Source organism: Hydra viridissima, unplaced genomic scaffold (genome assembly GCF_058129835.1).
Source record: "Hydra viridissima isolate aposymbiotic clone 2 unplaced genomic scaffold, HvirCarnegie_v1 scaffold_7, whole genome shotgun sequence".
Lineage (NCBI taxonomy): Eukaryota > Metazoa > Cnidaria > Hydrozoa > Anthoathecata > Hydridae > Hydra > Hydra viridissima.
In genome coordinates this window covers 9,457,098-9,474,345 of record NW_028324306.1, presented here as the reverse complement: position 1 = coordinate 9,474,345, position 17,248 = coordinate 9,457,098, and the positions used below count along the sequence as shown (strand labels likewise).

Here is a 17,248-nt window from a genome sequence, read left to right as displayed (position 1 = left end):
AACTTGACAGTACTGATTTTCGGTAAAAAATAAAAATCAGACCGTGGAAATATGTTATTGTAAAAAATTTAATAATCCAGCAAGTTAAAGGAGTATATAGAGAGTGTATGTTGGTTGCAATCAAAAACTAAACGCTAAATAATTTTGAAGCAATGTTACGTAATTGTTAACTTAATTGTTATGTAAAAAATACAAAATTGTTTCAAATGCATATGTGAATATATAACCAATACTATTTTTTATTTTTACCGAGAATTAAAAAAAAAAAAAAAAAAAAAAGAAAAAGAAAAAGAAAAATAGATTATATAGAATTGTATATATTACATAAAACTAACACTTATCGATAGTCAAGTATACATTCTAAGTAAAAGCATATATTCAAGTATGCATTCTGAGTAAAAGCAGACTCGTTTAAACAAATTTAAATCTTTCTAAAGTCCAACAACAATAAGTGAAAGTAGCTTCGGAGATCCAAAGAAAAAACGTTTTATCATTTCATTTATTTGGTAATTAAAAATATTTAACAAGTGTTTTAGAAGTTTTAAAATTTTTTTGATTTAATAAAATAAATGATTTTTCTTTTATTATTACTAAATTAAATTTGTTAAATAAAATTTTGTTTTAAAACTCTTTTTTTAAAATCATTTTTAAACGTTTACCACTTATTATTTTAATTCTCATGTAAACATATCATGTACATAGGCGCCGAGTTCACGGGGGCAACAGGGGCAGCGCACCCCCAGGAAATTTATACTAATGGTATATTATCACGGATTATCTCGGGGGCGAATATATACTCTCGCCCTCATGATAATTCGTGATAATATATTATTAGTATAAATTTCCTGGGGGGGGGGGGGCACTGCCCCTGTTGCCCCCGTGAACTCGGCGCCTATGATCATGTATACATAAAGTCTCATGTATACATAAACTTTTTAATAAAACAGTTCTAGTGATTTGAATGAACAAAAGGAAAACACGCTCTAAAACTACTTTAACAAAAGTTGTTTAATCTTCTGTTAGGTTTCGGCTACACAAGATAAAAGCACCAAATTAACAACAACTTAAAATAACTTTCGAATGTCACATTGGAATTCTTAAACGAACAATAAACTAAGAATAGAATTATAGCCTGATAAATTTCGTTGTTAGTCATAGATAATAAGAATAGTAATATGATCTGATAAATTTCGTTAGTTATAGATAAGAGGAAAATTGGTATTAAGTTAAATTGCTAAATTTTTAAACACCTATTCCATCATTTCAATATTCTCAGTGAGAAACTGATGCTTATCAGCTTTTATATGCAACAAGAGATATTTTTTAATACTTTTATAAAAGAAGCAACCTTTGAATATTTTGATTTTGTAGCATGATGATGCGTAAATATGAATATATATTTCGTGTTAACATCAAACAAATCGTGTTTTAAATTTTAGAAATTTTTTTCCTATAATTGTTTTTTCACATGTTGCACGCAATATTTCACGCCTATACCATATCGCACTTTGACATATCGCAACTTAAAAGTGTTTCTATTTTTAGAGAAATTTTTGTATTTTCAAAACCAATATATTTTTTCATCAGCGTAAATTCTATATTTTAAGATAATCGGAATGCTAAATAACGTAAACAACTGTTTATCTGTGTCGTGTTCTATAACACTTCAATGAGACATTTCCAATCAAAATAAAGTTACAAGCCCTACACAATTTATATTGAAACATCGTCTATAAAATCAGTTGATGAGTTAATAAAATCAATAAAATTGAAATTAGGCTTCAGTGTAATTATCACCATCTAAGGAAAAATCATTATTTGAACTTGATAAAGTTTCTATTGACAAAAGAGAAGAATTTTCTAATTGTGGAGATTTATGCGCTTGGTTCTTTAAAATCAAATCACTACTTATTGACATTGCATTTCCGGTTCTATCCATCTTTTGTTGAGCAATTTTTTGGGTGTATTGCTTCATTTCTTCTTCATAACGTTGCTTATCTTTATCAAACAAATCAAAATAAACCTGAAAAAAAAACACTAAAACAAATATCATTACAAATTTGAGAGAGCAATTATAGGATATATCTTTAAAGATTATTTGTTCAAAATATAGTTTAAATGCAACAGCAATATCTTAACAAGACAGATTAAAGTTAAATCAGTAATTAACAATAATAATAATAATAATAATAATAATAATAATAATAATAATAATAATAATAATAATAATAATAATAATAATAATAATAATAATAATAATAATAATAATAATAATAATAATAATAATAATAGTAATAGTAATAACAATAACAGTATAATAATAATAATAATAATAATAGTAATAGTAATAACAATAACAGTATAATAATAATAATAATAACAATAATAATAATAATAATAATAATAATAATAATAATAATAATAATAATAATAATAATAATAATAATAATAATAATAATAATAATAATAATAATAATAATAATATAAACGCAAATATAAATAAAGATAATAAAAACGATATTATGGGAAAAATTACAATCAAAATAATAAAAACAATAACAATAACTAAAAAATGCGACTAACTTTTTAAGAAAATTAATTTAATGGATAAAAATTTAATAGAGGATGAAAAATTGTATTGATGTTTTTAAATAACATTATTCATAAGAATATTAAGATTTTTAGCTTGCCAATTATGTACCTTTTAGAATACTCCAAAAATCTTCAGTTGGACTTATTTCTGGCAAGTTTATCTTCTTCCTCTACGAAATTGACATTCTTTTCATCTATTCAATTAACAACTGTTTTGGCATAATATGAAGTTGCGAGATCAGGCCAAAATATATATTCGCCATTGAAATAAATTTTCTCGATGAAATGAAAAATTCAATTAAATCTCCTGGTTCACTGCATAACAACTTTTTCATACATGCAGATATAAGCAAACTTAGCACATGGCCTATGTTCAAACTTAGCACATGGCCTATGTTTTACAGACGAACACATTTTGTTTGGGCTGTTGCTTTTTTGTTTATCACTTCGCTTTAGAATCTTTTGCTTCATAATTCTTTAAATAGATGTCTTCTTTTTCAACGTTTTGAATAAATTCGTTCTCAGCAAGATTCTCTTATAAATAGTACTTTTGAGGTTTTCTTGTGCTTAAAATGATCCACCGTGAACTTTTTGCCTTCAGATTGTGCAAAAGAAAGTTGTATATCCACTATTTTAGACACGCTTGTTTATTGTGCATCTTATTCAATGATCTAAATTTTAAAAATTTATAATCTAGCATTTTTAAACAAGAATTAAATTATGCTTTAAAAAGGTCATATTGAAAAAATTTACATTATATATTAACAACATAGGATTTGTTATTAAAGTTAGTTGCATTTTTTAATTATCACCCATTATAACCAAAAATAGGAAAAATAACAACAACAAAAACAGCAACAACAACAACAACAATAGATATTTATAAAAGCTTAAGATTAAAAGAAATTTTTAAAATTCTTTTAAAGGATTTGATAAGGTATTCCCATAGATACCTATGGGAATACTTTATCAAATCCTTTAAAAGGATTTTAGTTTAATATTTAACATATTTTCAACTTTTAATACATGTAAAGCGAACAAGCAATCTACAAATTAGGATAGTCCAAAAAGTATATATATAGATATCAGTATTTTGAAATGAAACATATATTTATGTTCAAACTATATACAGTATATAAGTTTAGAGAATTTTAAGGATACTTTGAAAGTTGAACATATGCATTACTAGCAACAGTTCTGTGTATGCTAAATTTTCAACATGCTTTCACCAATAAACAAAATGTACTTTAAGTTAACCTGAGAACACAATGGGATTTTAGTACACTCTTTCCAGAACCAAGAATGCAAATTTTAAAATCAGATTAGAACCTTAGATTAAAGAGCTTGATGGAGACCACAGAAACAAACATACTCAAAAAGTTAACAGTTCCAAACACTTGAAATGCTGAATCATCTTCTACTATTCTCTGGAATGAGTTAAGATTGAGCAGATTTCTACACTTATTCTCCTTGCATTGTCTGTTGGTAAACAACTTAGAAATATAAGTAATTATTTAATTCATCAAAGCATGCACCCAAACAGCCTATACACTTTTGCAGCAGGTTGTTCAGGTCAGTGGTATAAAACCCTAGCAGACAAGAGTCAATGAATTCCTGGAAGGCCAGTTTCACAGCATTGTCAAAATTAACTTGTTTTCCTATTAAAAGTTGTCCAAATCGTAAAAAAAGTGGTATTCAGGGGGCTAGGCCTGGTGAGTATGGAGGATGATAAAGAAATTTTAATTTTAATTCTTGGAGTCTTGCCAGTTGTTTGTGCAGTGTGTGATCTTGCATTATCATACAATAAGATAGAAATTAATCTGTTAAAATATTTACGCAGTTTTTCTTTAAGTTTTTGCAACATTTAGTCCAGTTGGTTGCAGTTTATTTCTGCTGTGATCCAGGTGAGTCAGATTCCATAAGTCATAATGGCTCACACCAATACTACACCACCAAACACTCACCATCAGCTTCTTTTAATGAATACTGAACTTTAGAGTGTTTTGGTAATTCATCTTTGTCCAACCATTGTGTTGAAAATTTGTGATTGTCCTGTTGGATCCATTTCTCATCACAAGTTACAATTTGATTCAAAAACAGATTAGAATTGTGACAAGAAAGCAACATGAAGCAAGTTTTTAAATGCTTTTGTTTTGTTTTTCATTCAGTTTGTTTGGAACCCACTTGTCCGACTTTTTCACTTTACCACTTTATAAAGTTTTATAAAGTTTTTTGCTAACATCAAACTTCAACAATAATTCATAGGTGCTCTAAGATGGATCATGCTCAACAGTGACCTTTTGTTGTTGTCATTATTGATCATTAATTCTGTCAACTGCATTGCTCATTTGTGAGGTCAAAGTTACCAACAACAACAAAAAAAGAACGGTAAACTATTCAGCCAAAATCAAATAATAAGCTGTTAAAGTTAAAATATTCCTAACTACAAATTTCATCATTTGAGACTTAACATAATAAGTGCTGTCAGTCTTATTAACAATTGGTTCATGGATGATATGCCATCTTTGATTTAAATAGGTTAGATCCAGAGTTTTTGAATGCTTGGAGACATATTGAGTGAACCAGAGCTTCTCAAGAATCCTGAGTTTTCAAGGTTCTTATTTTGCACCACATTTAGATTGCTGTGAAAATAGACAGATTTGGAAGTAGAATGTAGCTCAATAACAGCTGTTATCATGATCAATTCTATAGCAAGTATTTCAAAAAGTAACAAAGTGTTACAATCTTCATATGTGCCAAACTTTTAATTCAAATGATGAAATAAAAAAGTGCAGTTAAACGTAATTTGACAATGGTTACAAATAACAGAACTTAGATACCAGGCTTTAATAAAGCAATAATTTTAGTTGTCAGTGAGACTAAGTTTAAAATAATCAAAAATTTTAAACTTTTTCATGCAATCTTAAAATAGGCCTTGATTTGATATATTTTTTTCTGAAATACTTAACTATAATCCATTATAATTATGCTAATTTATACAAGCCTTCAAATGTTTGTCAAGCTTTGAAGCTTTTTGTGAATTAGCATAATTATAGTGGATAATAATTAAGTATAGCAGTTAGCTTTGTTCTCAGTTGTTAGAGAATCTTCATACAAGTAATATTTTAAATTTATTGAGTTAAATTTTTTAGTTTTCTTGCTTCAAACCTTTTTTGCTGCAAAGGTGTAAACTGTTAATAGTTAATAAAATTTCAATAAAAACATTTAGTCAAAATCCATAAAAGTATGTCTGTTAATGCTCTACTTTATTTAACTAAATAAATTTTTCAACATTTAAGTAAGCCATGATGAAGTATACCTCTTTATCACTTGAAGACATTGCATTCCATTTATTTGAAATCACTTTTGTTAGATCTTGGCGTGATATTCCAGGGTTTTGCTCATCAACTTCATCTCGGATCTCTTGACAATACCTGTAAAAAAAGTACCAAAACAACTTTTTTACTAAAAATTTATTTAAAAAAAGGATGAGAGCATTTAAAAAGAAAAAAGTTACTTTTTGCCCATAATCTTTGTTATGATTTTAAACATTTATCTAATTATTCCTGTTATTGCAACTGAGGATGTTAGACATTTTTTTGATAAAATTTTGAGTATAACACAGGCCTGCAAAATGAGAGTCATAACTTCCTCTCTGGAATTTGATAGCTGATTCTAGGGTATTTTGGTGCGCTGATTACGAATATGTACTTAGTTTTTCTCTATCACAACCAGATTTTTCAAAAAAGGCACAGATAGAAAATAGCAAAAAAACAAGATTTCACATAAAAAAATATATATTTAAAACAGAACATTATTTTTAACTTAAAAAACTACTAAAATATAATAACAACTTAACACTAGTCTAAATAACATTTAAATTTCATTTGTGGAACCTGGTCCTTTTCTCCTGGAAGCTTCGGTTGTGCGATTTTCGCTTAAATTTCCGGTTTGGATCGTCGCGCTTCAATAACCAACAATAGTCCGCCATCATGTTGGTATTCCATCTTCCTTGATACCGGACTTCAAGCTCTTTCAAATCTTGGAAGTAATCAATATGAGAATTTAAGAAATGAAGTTTAATGCTCATATTACAAGCCATTACACCCAAATTGGAAATCATTTTGGCCACTATTTCTTTATAGTCGGAGCTTTTATTGTTCCCCAAAAATTTTGTCACCACTTCCTTAAATGACTGCCATGCTTGCAACTCGATATTATTAAGTTTTTCATCAAACTTTTCATCCAACATTAATTTCCTAATATCAGGGCCGACGAAAATTCCTTCTTTTATCTTAACTTCTGATAAAGATGGAAAAACTGAATGCAGATATTTGAAGCCTTCCCCCTCTTTATTTAAAGCCTTCACAAATTGCTTCATTATACCCAATTTGATGTGCAATGGTGGCAGTAAAACTTTTTCTCTGGGAACCAAACTCTGTTTAAGTACGTTTTTGAATCCTGGGGTTAGTTCAGTTCTTGGAGTCCATTCCTTTTTGGTTCAATGATGTTGTTTATCCCGGCTATCCCACTCGCAAAGAAAGCACGGGTATTTTGTATAACCACCTTGTTGGCCTAGTAGCATGCTTATGATTTTCAAATCTCCACACAACATCCAACCGTGTTGCTCATAAGCTATATTAGTCAAAAGCTTTTCCAAATTTTCATAACATTCCTTTAAATGGACAGAATGTGCAACAGGTAACGAGGCATATGTATTCCCATTATGCAGAAGAACTGCTTTCAAACTTCTTTTTGAGGAGTCAATAAGCAATCTCCACTCATTAGGATCGTATTCAATGTCGTACATTTTCGTCAAGCCTGGAATATCTTTACAGAACACTAAATCTTCATCTCCAGCGAAGAATGGAAGAAAATCTTTTTCTCTGTGACGGTACCATGAAAATGAAGTACCAGGTGCCAGCATATTTCTTTCTTTTAATCGTGATCCGAGGAGTTCCGCTGCATCTTTGGGAAGATTCAAATCTCTTGTCAAGTCGTTTAAATGTGACTGTGAAAAGAGCTGACAAGCGTCAGAATCTCCATGAAATTCAGGATCAGATTGGTGTACATCCTCTTCCTCTATATCACAGTCAGAATTTTCAATTTGTAGAGCTGGAACCGGGGGCTGCACCATTTTTGAATCGCCAAATATTGCAGGCGTAACTGATGACACGTTTGGATAGTTTATGTCCCTTTTTTTTTTTGAATTGTATCCAGTTATGTCACAACAACAAAAGTAGCAATCTTTAACATGGTCGTTAGGCTCTCTCCATAGCACAGGCGAAACGATTTTGAAGCTATTTTTCTGTCCTTTTGACCACTTGCGAAGTTCTAATAAACAAGTCGTACAAATTTTATGAGGTGCCCAAGTTTTGTCTTGGTTACTTAAAACGAGTCCAAAATAACTTTTATAAATATTTTTTACAAAGTCTGTAATACTGTTTCGTTGTTTTATCACCATAAATTTCCCGCAAATATAACAGAAACAATTAGGAGAGTTTAAACAACTTCGCGATGCCATTTTAAAGTTTATGTTGCAAGATACGCACTTCAACTGTTAAATTTCTAAATCAGTGCGGGTACTTATACAAAAATCCTTTGGTTTATCTTAATTACACCCTTTTCTAATAATATTCACAACAATTAGTTAATATTACCAAATCATTATGTAATAATGAGCTCATTACTAAATTAAGCCAAAATGACCCGTTTTTGACGTTTAATGCGAATTACTAATACTTATTATGTAGTCATTAACAAATTACTAATTGGCGTTAATTTCTATGTTCCCTTACACTAATTATATGAAATAAAAATTGAGCTGAAGTAAATTAATAACGTTTTAGACATTTCAAAAGGTAGGCGCTCAAACATTTTAAAGCAAAATCTTAAATATTCCATATCAAAAAATCCTGACGTGATGGATTTTTTTAATTATTTTTCTCGTAATCAGCACATCAGAAACTATAAAAAACGTTACTCAGATTTTAAAGAGGAAAACCATTGCAGGCCTGTGTAATTCATGTTTTTTTATTTTTTGTTTTTTTTTTCCAAAAAAAAAGTAATATTTGGTTGTTTTTTTTTAGCTAAATTATTTTGAAGCCATAAATTACATGCTCATATAAAATTTAATTTTTTGAAAAACAAAATTAGATGCTTTTACAACAAATATCTTCATGCTGTTTTTATAGAGTACCAAACAGTAAACTTTCAATTTCAATTTAAATTTTTCTGTGAAATTTTAAAAAAATCATACTGGCATTTCTGTAAAATTTTTAAAAATTGCTATTGCTATTTCTGTTAGATTTAAATGAAGATGAAGAAAAATGAAGATGAAGAAAATGAGCTGTGAAAGTGATATTATTAAAAACAGTAATTAGAAAAATAGAAAATTAAACTGATTTAAACATTAAAGTTTCCTAAAAACGTAAAACATTTTTAAACAAAAAAATCTAGAACCTGATAAAAGCGTTCAAAGGTTTCTTTGGGATGGATGATGTTGAAGTTTTATTGTTCTCAGAGCATCCTTCCTCTAATAGTTCAGCCTAAATTTATAACTCAAAAATCATGAAATCTATCAATATGTTAATTGTCAAAAGTAGTAAAATTTATAAAATGCACTCACATTTTCATAGAATCTTACTTCTCTGTAACTATCATTATACAAGGCAACTCTTTTTAACAGAAAACTGAATGAAAATTAATATGCTAATTAATATGCTACAATAAATATAGATCAAAAAAAGTAGTCTATTAAAAAAAAAAAAAAAAATGAAAATAAAAAATCCACAAGACAAAACACAATTACAGAAGAGGTAAACTTGTTCAAATTCACAACAAAAATCGGAGTAAATATTTACTAAGTTCTTTACTTTTTGTAGCTAACAATACTACAGCTAAAAATGTATGTATGTAGAGTAATAGATTATTTTCATACATACATACATACATACATACATACATACATACATACATACATACATACATACATACATACATACATACATAGTTTTTAAATAATAAAAACTATGCATGCATGTATGTATGTATGTATGTATGTATGTATGTATGTATGTATGTATGTATGTATGTATGTATGTATGTATGTATGTATGTATGTATGTATGTATGTATGTATGTATGTATGTATGTATGTATGTATGTATGTATGCATGTATGAATGTACAGGTCTATTTACAAACTTCACTTCTTGTAATAGTATACAAAATATTACCAGCGCTCTTTATAAAGGCATTTACTAATCTTTTTCAATTGGTTAAGTCTGTTTACAAAACGTAGATTAAGCTGAAATTCAAAAAAAGATCACTTCATAGAATATGTAAAAAAAAGACATCTCTATTTGTGTTTAAATAATTATCTTCACACCTTTTCAATGTTTTCTGTTCTTTTAAGCAGTAACATATACTTCTTCTTCCATAAAATGCTGTATGGATCAAGCTTATTGTTTGACAAAGTTTGATCTACCCCTGACATTACTTATGACTATAAAATCAAAGTACTTTTATTGAATAATATTGAATATAATTCTAATTTCTAACCTAATAAATAAAATGACAAATAAGAACAAAAATGATTTCAATGAAAAAATATACATATTAAATTCTATTTCAACTAAATAACAAATAGTCACTCATTTTAGAAGCCTCAAAAGTCTAACTCTTGTAAAACTATATCGGTTAATGAAAAAACTAGACATGAAACTATTTTTCTTTAGCATTTATAAAAGATTTATAAAAAAACAAAAAAATATCTTAAGATTTCTTAAGCTACATGATTTTATTATACATATATATATATATAAAAAAAACCAAAGACTTTATAGAAACATATTTATGCTTCATTTACACTAAAACAAATGTCAAGTAGATCTTATAGCAGAGTATTACCACCACCTATAATGAGCCAAAGCTCTATTTGCTTCAGCTTGTTTGTGAAATTCAATTTTTTTTTTAACAGCAGCACCTTCATTCTTATATGCATCAAGAATAGTTTTACACAACTTTTCGCTCATTCGAACATCATTACCAGGTAGACTTTTTGCACTTAATAAAAGCCATTTAATGGCTAAAAACCGCCGTCGATTAGTTAGCAATGGATAAGGCACTTTAAGACTTTTACCCTTTCTTTTAATAGTCTGAGTACCAAGTACAGGTTTCACATTATCCATTGCACAATGAAAAATCTTTAATGGATCAAGTTCAATATTTAAAGTTTCTGATGATTTATGATACTTTTCTAGTTGTACTTTTTTAATAGCTAGAAATGTATCATGCATAACTTTTTGTGACACAGCTTTTTTCCCATCCTTCATCATACAGTTTACAAATTTGCTAACAGTTTCATCATAAAAAATTGATGTACTAAAAAAACTATTAGCAGCTCGAACTTTTTCAACATCAGATGCTTCTGTAACAATAATATTAGGTGGTGAGTTAGTTTTTTTCATCATACTTAGTTCATCTTTATTGAACAGAGATTGTGGTTTCTCTGTATAACTTGAACACCTAGAGTTTGTAAAGATACTTTGAATGAAAACTTTTTGCAAATAAGCAGCTGTTTTACACCGAACCAGACTTGATAACTTTGATGCCATTTGATGCTTAGTTAGTCTGTCAATAAAAGAATTATAGATTTTTAACTGCTCAATTATATAATAGATATATACTCACAATATTTACTACTACTGTTATTAAACTGTTTTTTAAAAAAAGTTACATGAAATTCATATTTCCAAAATCTAACAAAATACATTGTGAATATATAAGTATGTTTACTGATTAGTTGTAATAATTTTTATGTATAAAGTATATATTTAATTTAATATATAAAATTTTAAATATTAAATATATAAAACTTTTATATATAAAATACATATTTATTTAACATATAAAACTTTAATGATATACTCAAAAATGAATATTCAAAAACATATGCATCTGCATAATACTTCAGTGGAACTTTATCTTTAGTTTTACAAACAATTCACTAAAATACACACACACACACACACAGTTACACACATATATATACATATATATACATACATATACTACATACATACATACATACATACATACACACATACATACATACATACATACATACATACATACATACATACATACATACATACATACATACATACATACATACATACATACATACATACATACATACATACATACATACATATATTACATTTATATTACATTTGTATAAATCTCTTTATACAGTTTATGTATAAGTTACATATAAGTCAGATAAAAAATTTTGCCAGAGAAATATAAAATGTACTTTCCATTTGTATGTAGCTACATATAGCTATATACATACAGCATATATGGCAGAAACAGCATATTTATATTTTTAAAAAAATTATCATTTGTCTTCTAATTTACTACTTTCATTGAGCATACATCTTGTACTTATGTTTACATTTGTTTCTTTTGTAGCTCCGTCTTCTGAACACTTTTTTTCTAAAACAATACATTCAGTTCTGTCACTAGAAGAACTATTACTATTAGGCATATTAAAACTGAGTTTTTGCCATCGATGTGGAGGCCAGATAATGTGTGTTGCTTTAGCTTTTATAAGACCTATTGAAACAGGTCCAAATGAATTACTATCAAGGCTTGACCTCTTATTGTCTCCTTCTACCCAACAATGACCTTTGGGAATAAATACATGGCTTTGCTTGTAACGTGGAGTAGAAACAATGTCACCTTCTAAGCCAATAATTCGTTTTATGTAAGATACATTTCTATGATAAGGGGAAGCGATTGCAACAATTTCTCCGCGCTTTAGATTTTCATAATCAGTGATCCAGCTATTCAGTAAAACAACATCACAATTCGCTTCAAAACATGGATTTAATGTTGGTTGCATTGATGTTCCCTCAACTCGAGCTATACAGCAAAAATAGTCTTTACATGTTATATAGATAGGCAGGCCTATTACAACACCAGTAACAAAAGAAAAAGGAAAACGCATAATTTGTTTATCCTGAAATCTCCAAACCATTTTATGTGCTAACACTTAATCAGATGTAAATCACAATTGGTTCATGAATCGTTTAGATAATTAAAAATGGGATTTAGTTTTTCATGTTTTTTAAATAATAGTGCTTCGCTGATTTTATATCCTTTTTTTTCAAACACGTAATTTTTGACGTCACAAAATCATCGTGGAAAAATGCTTTTATCTTTATATTGGTTTCCAACCTCTTCAAAATCTATTATATCGTTGTGCCTCGTAAAGGTTATCAACTTGTATAAATCCCTAATATCTGAAGAAAATCGGTATCACAAGGGGTTATGGGACGATTCACAAAATACTTTCCTCTAAGTTTGTTGACCATATACATTCTAAGGGCTACTACTTAAATATAAATATGCAGTAAACTAATAGTTATGTAGCACAATAAAATGCTTACATTTTGTGCAACCGTTAACTGCATAATCATATATGGAAAGAATGTATGAAAGAAGCGTCTTTTTCCAAATCCTTAATAGACAAAGTTAGTTTACGGCAATAAAATTTTATATCTAAGATTAGAACCAACATAAGATAGAAGTATTTAATAAAGAAGTATTTAAAATAGAAATATAGTGTGGAAAGAACTTAAATTGAAAACAATTTGAAAATAAATATAAAGCGTGTACACGAAATAAATGTGAAAGTAGAAAAATAACTAAAAAAAAGTACTCCTCTATTTTTATTTCGAACCAAGTAATAATTTTAATACAATAATATAGGAAGATCAAACATTAAAAAAAAAATTAATTATTCCTGTGGGAATGTAATAAAATTTCAAGCTTTTGCTTCAGTGGTACCCATAAGCTTGCGCACAGAATAAGAATCAAAACTATTTGATGCTTTTTTAAATGATATTTTAATATCTTTAATGTTTCTGCAAAGCTTTTTTGCTTTTTTCATTTTTCTTTTAATAATAGCCCAGTACATTTCAATAACTCTCAATTCTGGGCAGTTTTGAGGATTTTCTGTCTTAGGCACAAATTTCACATTATTCTTTTTATACCATTCCATAGCTAGTCTACAATAATGAATTGATGCTAAATCAGGCCAGAACACAGGTCTGTTATTGTGTGATTTAATGAGAGGTAAAAGGCGTTTTTGTAAATAAAATTGTCATACAACTTTCTGCCGCGGGTTCTTGCACTTTTTTGTTGGGTTTCAGAACGGTTGGGCACTTTTTGTGCTTTGAAAGAATGAAGACCATGTTTGTTTCTAACTTTTGCAACAAAACTTTGAGAAAATCCATATATTTTTCGCGCGTTCCCTGAGTGAAAGGCTTGAGTTATTCTTAAAACTGTTAACCAGTTTTCTAACTAGTTTTATATCTTTAAAAACTTTCTTTCTTCCACCTCCAGATTTGCGTTTGATCGATTTTGTTTGAGAAAAACGTTGAATAAAACGACTAACGGTGTATGGATGTATTTGCAACGATTTTGCTATCAAATTGTAGCTACTATTAGTATTTTGTAAATATTTGTGCATAATTTTTTCTCTTACGTCTTCTTCTTTTGTCATTTTTAAAACTAATTTCAAGTTAAATCCAAAAACTAACATATTTTTTTGTAACCACAACACGTTGTAAACAAAATACAAAACAATTAAAAAGATTTTAATACAACCACTGAAAAAAAATGACGTGCTTATTCTTTCACATTTATTTCGTGTACACGCTTTAATTTGATTTAAATACGTCGTTCTTCTTTAGGTCGACAAACTAAAGCCTGTCGCTTCAATCCAAATATTTGAAACCAGCTTTATAAAGCTGGTTTCAAATATTTGGATTGAAGCCACGGGCTTTAGTTTGTGCCATAAGTGCCACAAATGTACGTCTTTCAACTGTGCTCAATGGTAACATGGAAACAATTATGTAGCCTAAAATTAATCTGCCAATTTTAGTCTGATTATGCTGATTATGCTGTGGATGCGTTTTACATAAAAATTGTGTTTGTTCTGTTGTTTGCTGTTGTTGCAAGACTTCTCTTATTTGTATGCATCATATTTGTTGACCAGTGATCTGTGTTCAATTTGAATATTAAAAAATACTATTTTCTGTATCTTTACTTTCACCATAAAACTTCTGATACAACATTTTGTTTAAGAGAAAGACGAATAATGATATTACTAACCCTCAAATGGATTCTATGAAAATGTGAGTGCATTTTATAAGTTTTACTACTTTTGATTTATTTACTATTATATACATAGGCGCCGACATTTGATTTTGGTCGAGGGGGCGAACGGAAATGCTAAGAGGCCAAAATTTCCTCCTCCCTCCAACCCATCATTTATGGATGACCCCTAACTTCAATAAGAACTTAAGGGGCTATTATCTATTTGAAATGAAATAAAAATTTGAAAATAGATGAGAACTTGGTACTTGGTAAGGTACACATATTTTTTCAAAATATAAGTGATAACAAATTTAAATTTTGAAAAACTTAAAAAAAGACATTCCTACATGAATAATTGAAAATGTGGTATTATTTTATTTACTTACGAACTAATAATTTTTAAAGCAAAAGCATTGCTTTGAATGATTTTCTTTTTTACAAATTCATTATCAACCTTCCCCATATCCAGATTATCGAGTTCTTCATTGTAACAATTGATAATGGACAAGTGATTTAAACTTTTCTGGGTCATTGTATTTCTTAAATCTATCTTCATTCTTCTTAACATAGAAAATGATCTCTCTATAGTACATGTTGTTATTGAAACTGTCATAATTAAGTGCATGAATTTTTTTTTAGCTCTGTTAGATGGGTCATACTATTTTCATGACAATTCAAAATATTTAAAACATCCATGAAAGATGCTACTTTTAAATTTTGGCTTCAATTATGTAATGAAACATGTCTCTATGCAATTTAAGTCGATCTACATTTAGATTAGAAAAGATTATATTCAATTACAACAATTGGGACTCAAAGGTAAAACTTGATGCTAGGCCGCCTAGAACAAAACCAATAGCTTCCTTGTAAACTTTATTGTAACAATTTTTTGCAGTAAGATGTGTGGCTCTGTCAATTCACAGTCAAATTTAATTGGTAGTTTTCTTTTCCTTGGATCTTTAGGCTAATCTAAACCAAGATTTTTCCATTCCTCTTTTAAATCGAGGATAAAACTTGTGATGATATATTGAAACTTGTGAAGATATATCTTTATCTTTGTATGATTCTTAGGTAATATTTTATCGGTGATTTGCTGATTGTTCATGTATATCATCTTTCAATGGATTTTTTCTAATTATTAAATCCTTTTGTGGTAAACTTTGAATAAACGTTAGTTTCGTTTCTTTGACATTGAACAGAACGTTTTATTTTTGTCTTTGTCATTGTTAAGCCATTTGTACGTGTCAATTCAGGAATTTTGAAATTCCTGGCTTGACACGTACAAACGAACCTTGAATTTCCAGTGTTCTTTTAAAATCGAGTTTTCGAATATTTTTTTTATTTGGATCATCCATAAATTACCCAACGCTAAATTTAAGTAACAAACGAAACAAAAAAGCTTTTGGCCAGAAGAAGCCATCAACACAAAATCTTTGAAGGAATTCAAAAAAATTTATGAAAAATTTTATGAAAACTTGCATTAATACTTAAAAAGATTATCAAAGTGTATAATTCACACTTTCTGGTGCTTCTGTTAGTGAAAAAGTGCTTTTTGTTAGTGAACAATACGAAACAATAAAGGAAACGTTAAACAATACTAAAAAAAGTGTACTAAGTCAACTAGATCAAAAACATCTAAACGAAGAAAATGAAGCACTAAAGAATAAAATTGCTGAGTTAGAAGACAGAAGTAGAAGAAACCACTTGCGATTTGAAGGTATTGAGGAAACCGAAGACGAAACATGGGAGAAAAGCGAAGAATTGATTAAGAATCTACTGAAAGAAAAACTGGATATTAAAGAAGGTATACAAATTGAAAGAGCGCATCGTGCTGGAAGAAAAGAACACAAAGAAGGTAAGCGTAGAAAGCGAGCTATTATTGTCAAGTTTCTAAATTTTAAAGATCGTGAAAACATTCTCGAAAAATACAAGAAAAAAAAGCTGTGGAAGGAAAACTTGTATATAAACGAAGATTTCAGCGAGCGGACAACTAGTATTCGTAAACAACTTTTCCAACAGGCAAAAGATCTACGAGCATCAGGTAAATTCGCTAAAGTTGTGTACAATAAAATAATCACTAAGTTATCTTAAAACAAAGTATATTCACGATTATCTATAACAGAATAAAAAAGTAAATAATAACAAAAATGAATTCGAAAAATAATAATAATTTTGAAAATGTCTTTAAATTTTTTCAAATTAATGATTTTAGATCGGATGAAGAATCCGATCCAGACATAAGTTACTTTAACGAAATTAATATGCCTGAATTTGTATGCTCTTACTTTCAACCAAATGAAGTTAATAACTTTATAGGAGTGGATAATAAAAGTGATTATTTTAATGTCGTTCATGTAAATATTAGAAGTTTAAAAAAGAACTTGGAAAATTCTCTAAATTTAATTTACGAAACCAACAATTGTTTTAACGTGATTTGTTTAACCGAAACTTTGTGTTCTAAATTAGATTTTGAAACAAATTCTGAT

The 17,248-nt window shown here is 28.4% G+C and overlaps 3 protein-coding genes across 4 annotated transcripts; all 3 read right to left on the bottom strand.

Annotated features, from left to right (window-relative positions):
* Window positions 1-1,639: 1,639 nt before the first annotated feature.
* Window positions 1,640-10,175, bottom strand: LOC149886039 (high mobility group protein B3-like). Of its 2 annotated transcripts, XR_016454285.1 has the most exons (7): window positions 9,982-10,175; window positions 9,830-9,900; window positions 9,221-9,284; window positions 9,055-9,140; window positions 5,912-6,026; window positions 2,702-3,263; window positions 1,640-2,023 (listed from the first exon to the last, which is right to left on the bottom strand). XR_016454285.1 is itself a non-coding variant. In XM_090093442.1 (6 exons), the coding sequence occupies exons 1-6, from the start codon at window positions 10,087-10,089 to the stop codon at window positions 1,775-1,777; spliced, it is 693 nt and encodes a 230-aa protein (XP_089949568.1). In that variant the 5' UTR covers window positions 10,090-10,175; the 3' UTR covers window positions 1,640-1,774. The 2 variants fall into 2 exon arrangements, 1 of the variants encoding a protein (XP_089949568.1); XM_090093442.1 differs by lacking the exon at window positions 2,702-3,263.
* Window positions 10,176-10,429: 254 nt separating this feature from the next.
* LOC149886038 (small ribosomal subunit protein uS7m-like) lies at window positions 10,430-11,262 on the bottom strand. Its single transcript, XM_090093441.1, has one exon. The coding sequence runs from the start codon at window positions 11,207-11,209 to the stop codon at window positions 10,499-10,501; it is 711 nt and encodes a 236-aa protein (XP_089949567.1). The 5' UTR covers window positions 11,210-11,262; the 3' UTR covers window positions 10,430-10,498.
* Window positions 11,263-11,563: 301 nt separating this feature from the next.
* LOC145200098 (mitochondrial inner membrane protease subunit 2-like) lies at window positions 11,564-12,782 on the bottom strand. Its single transcript, XM_080074416.2, has one exon. It carries the CDS (start codon window positions 12,634-12,636, stop codon window positions 11,995-11,997), a length of 642 nt encoding a protein of 213 aa, XP_079930542.2. The 5' UTR covers window positions 12,637-12,782; the 3' UTR covers window positions 11,564-11,994.
* Window positions 12,783-17,248: the final 4,466 nt, after the last annotated feature.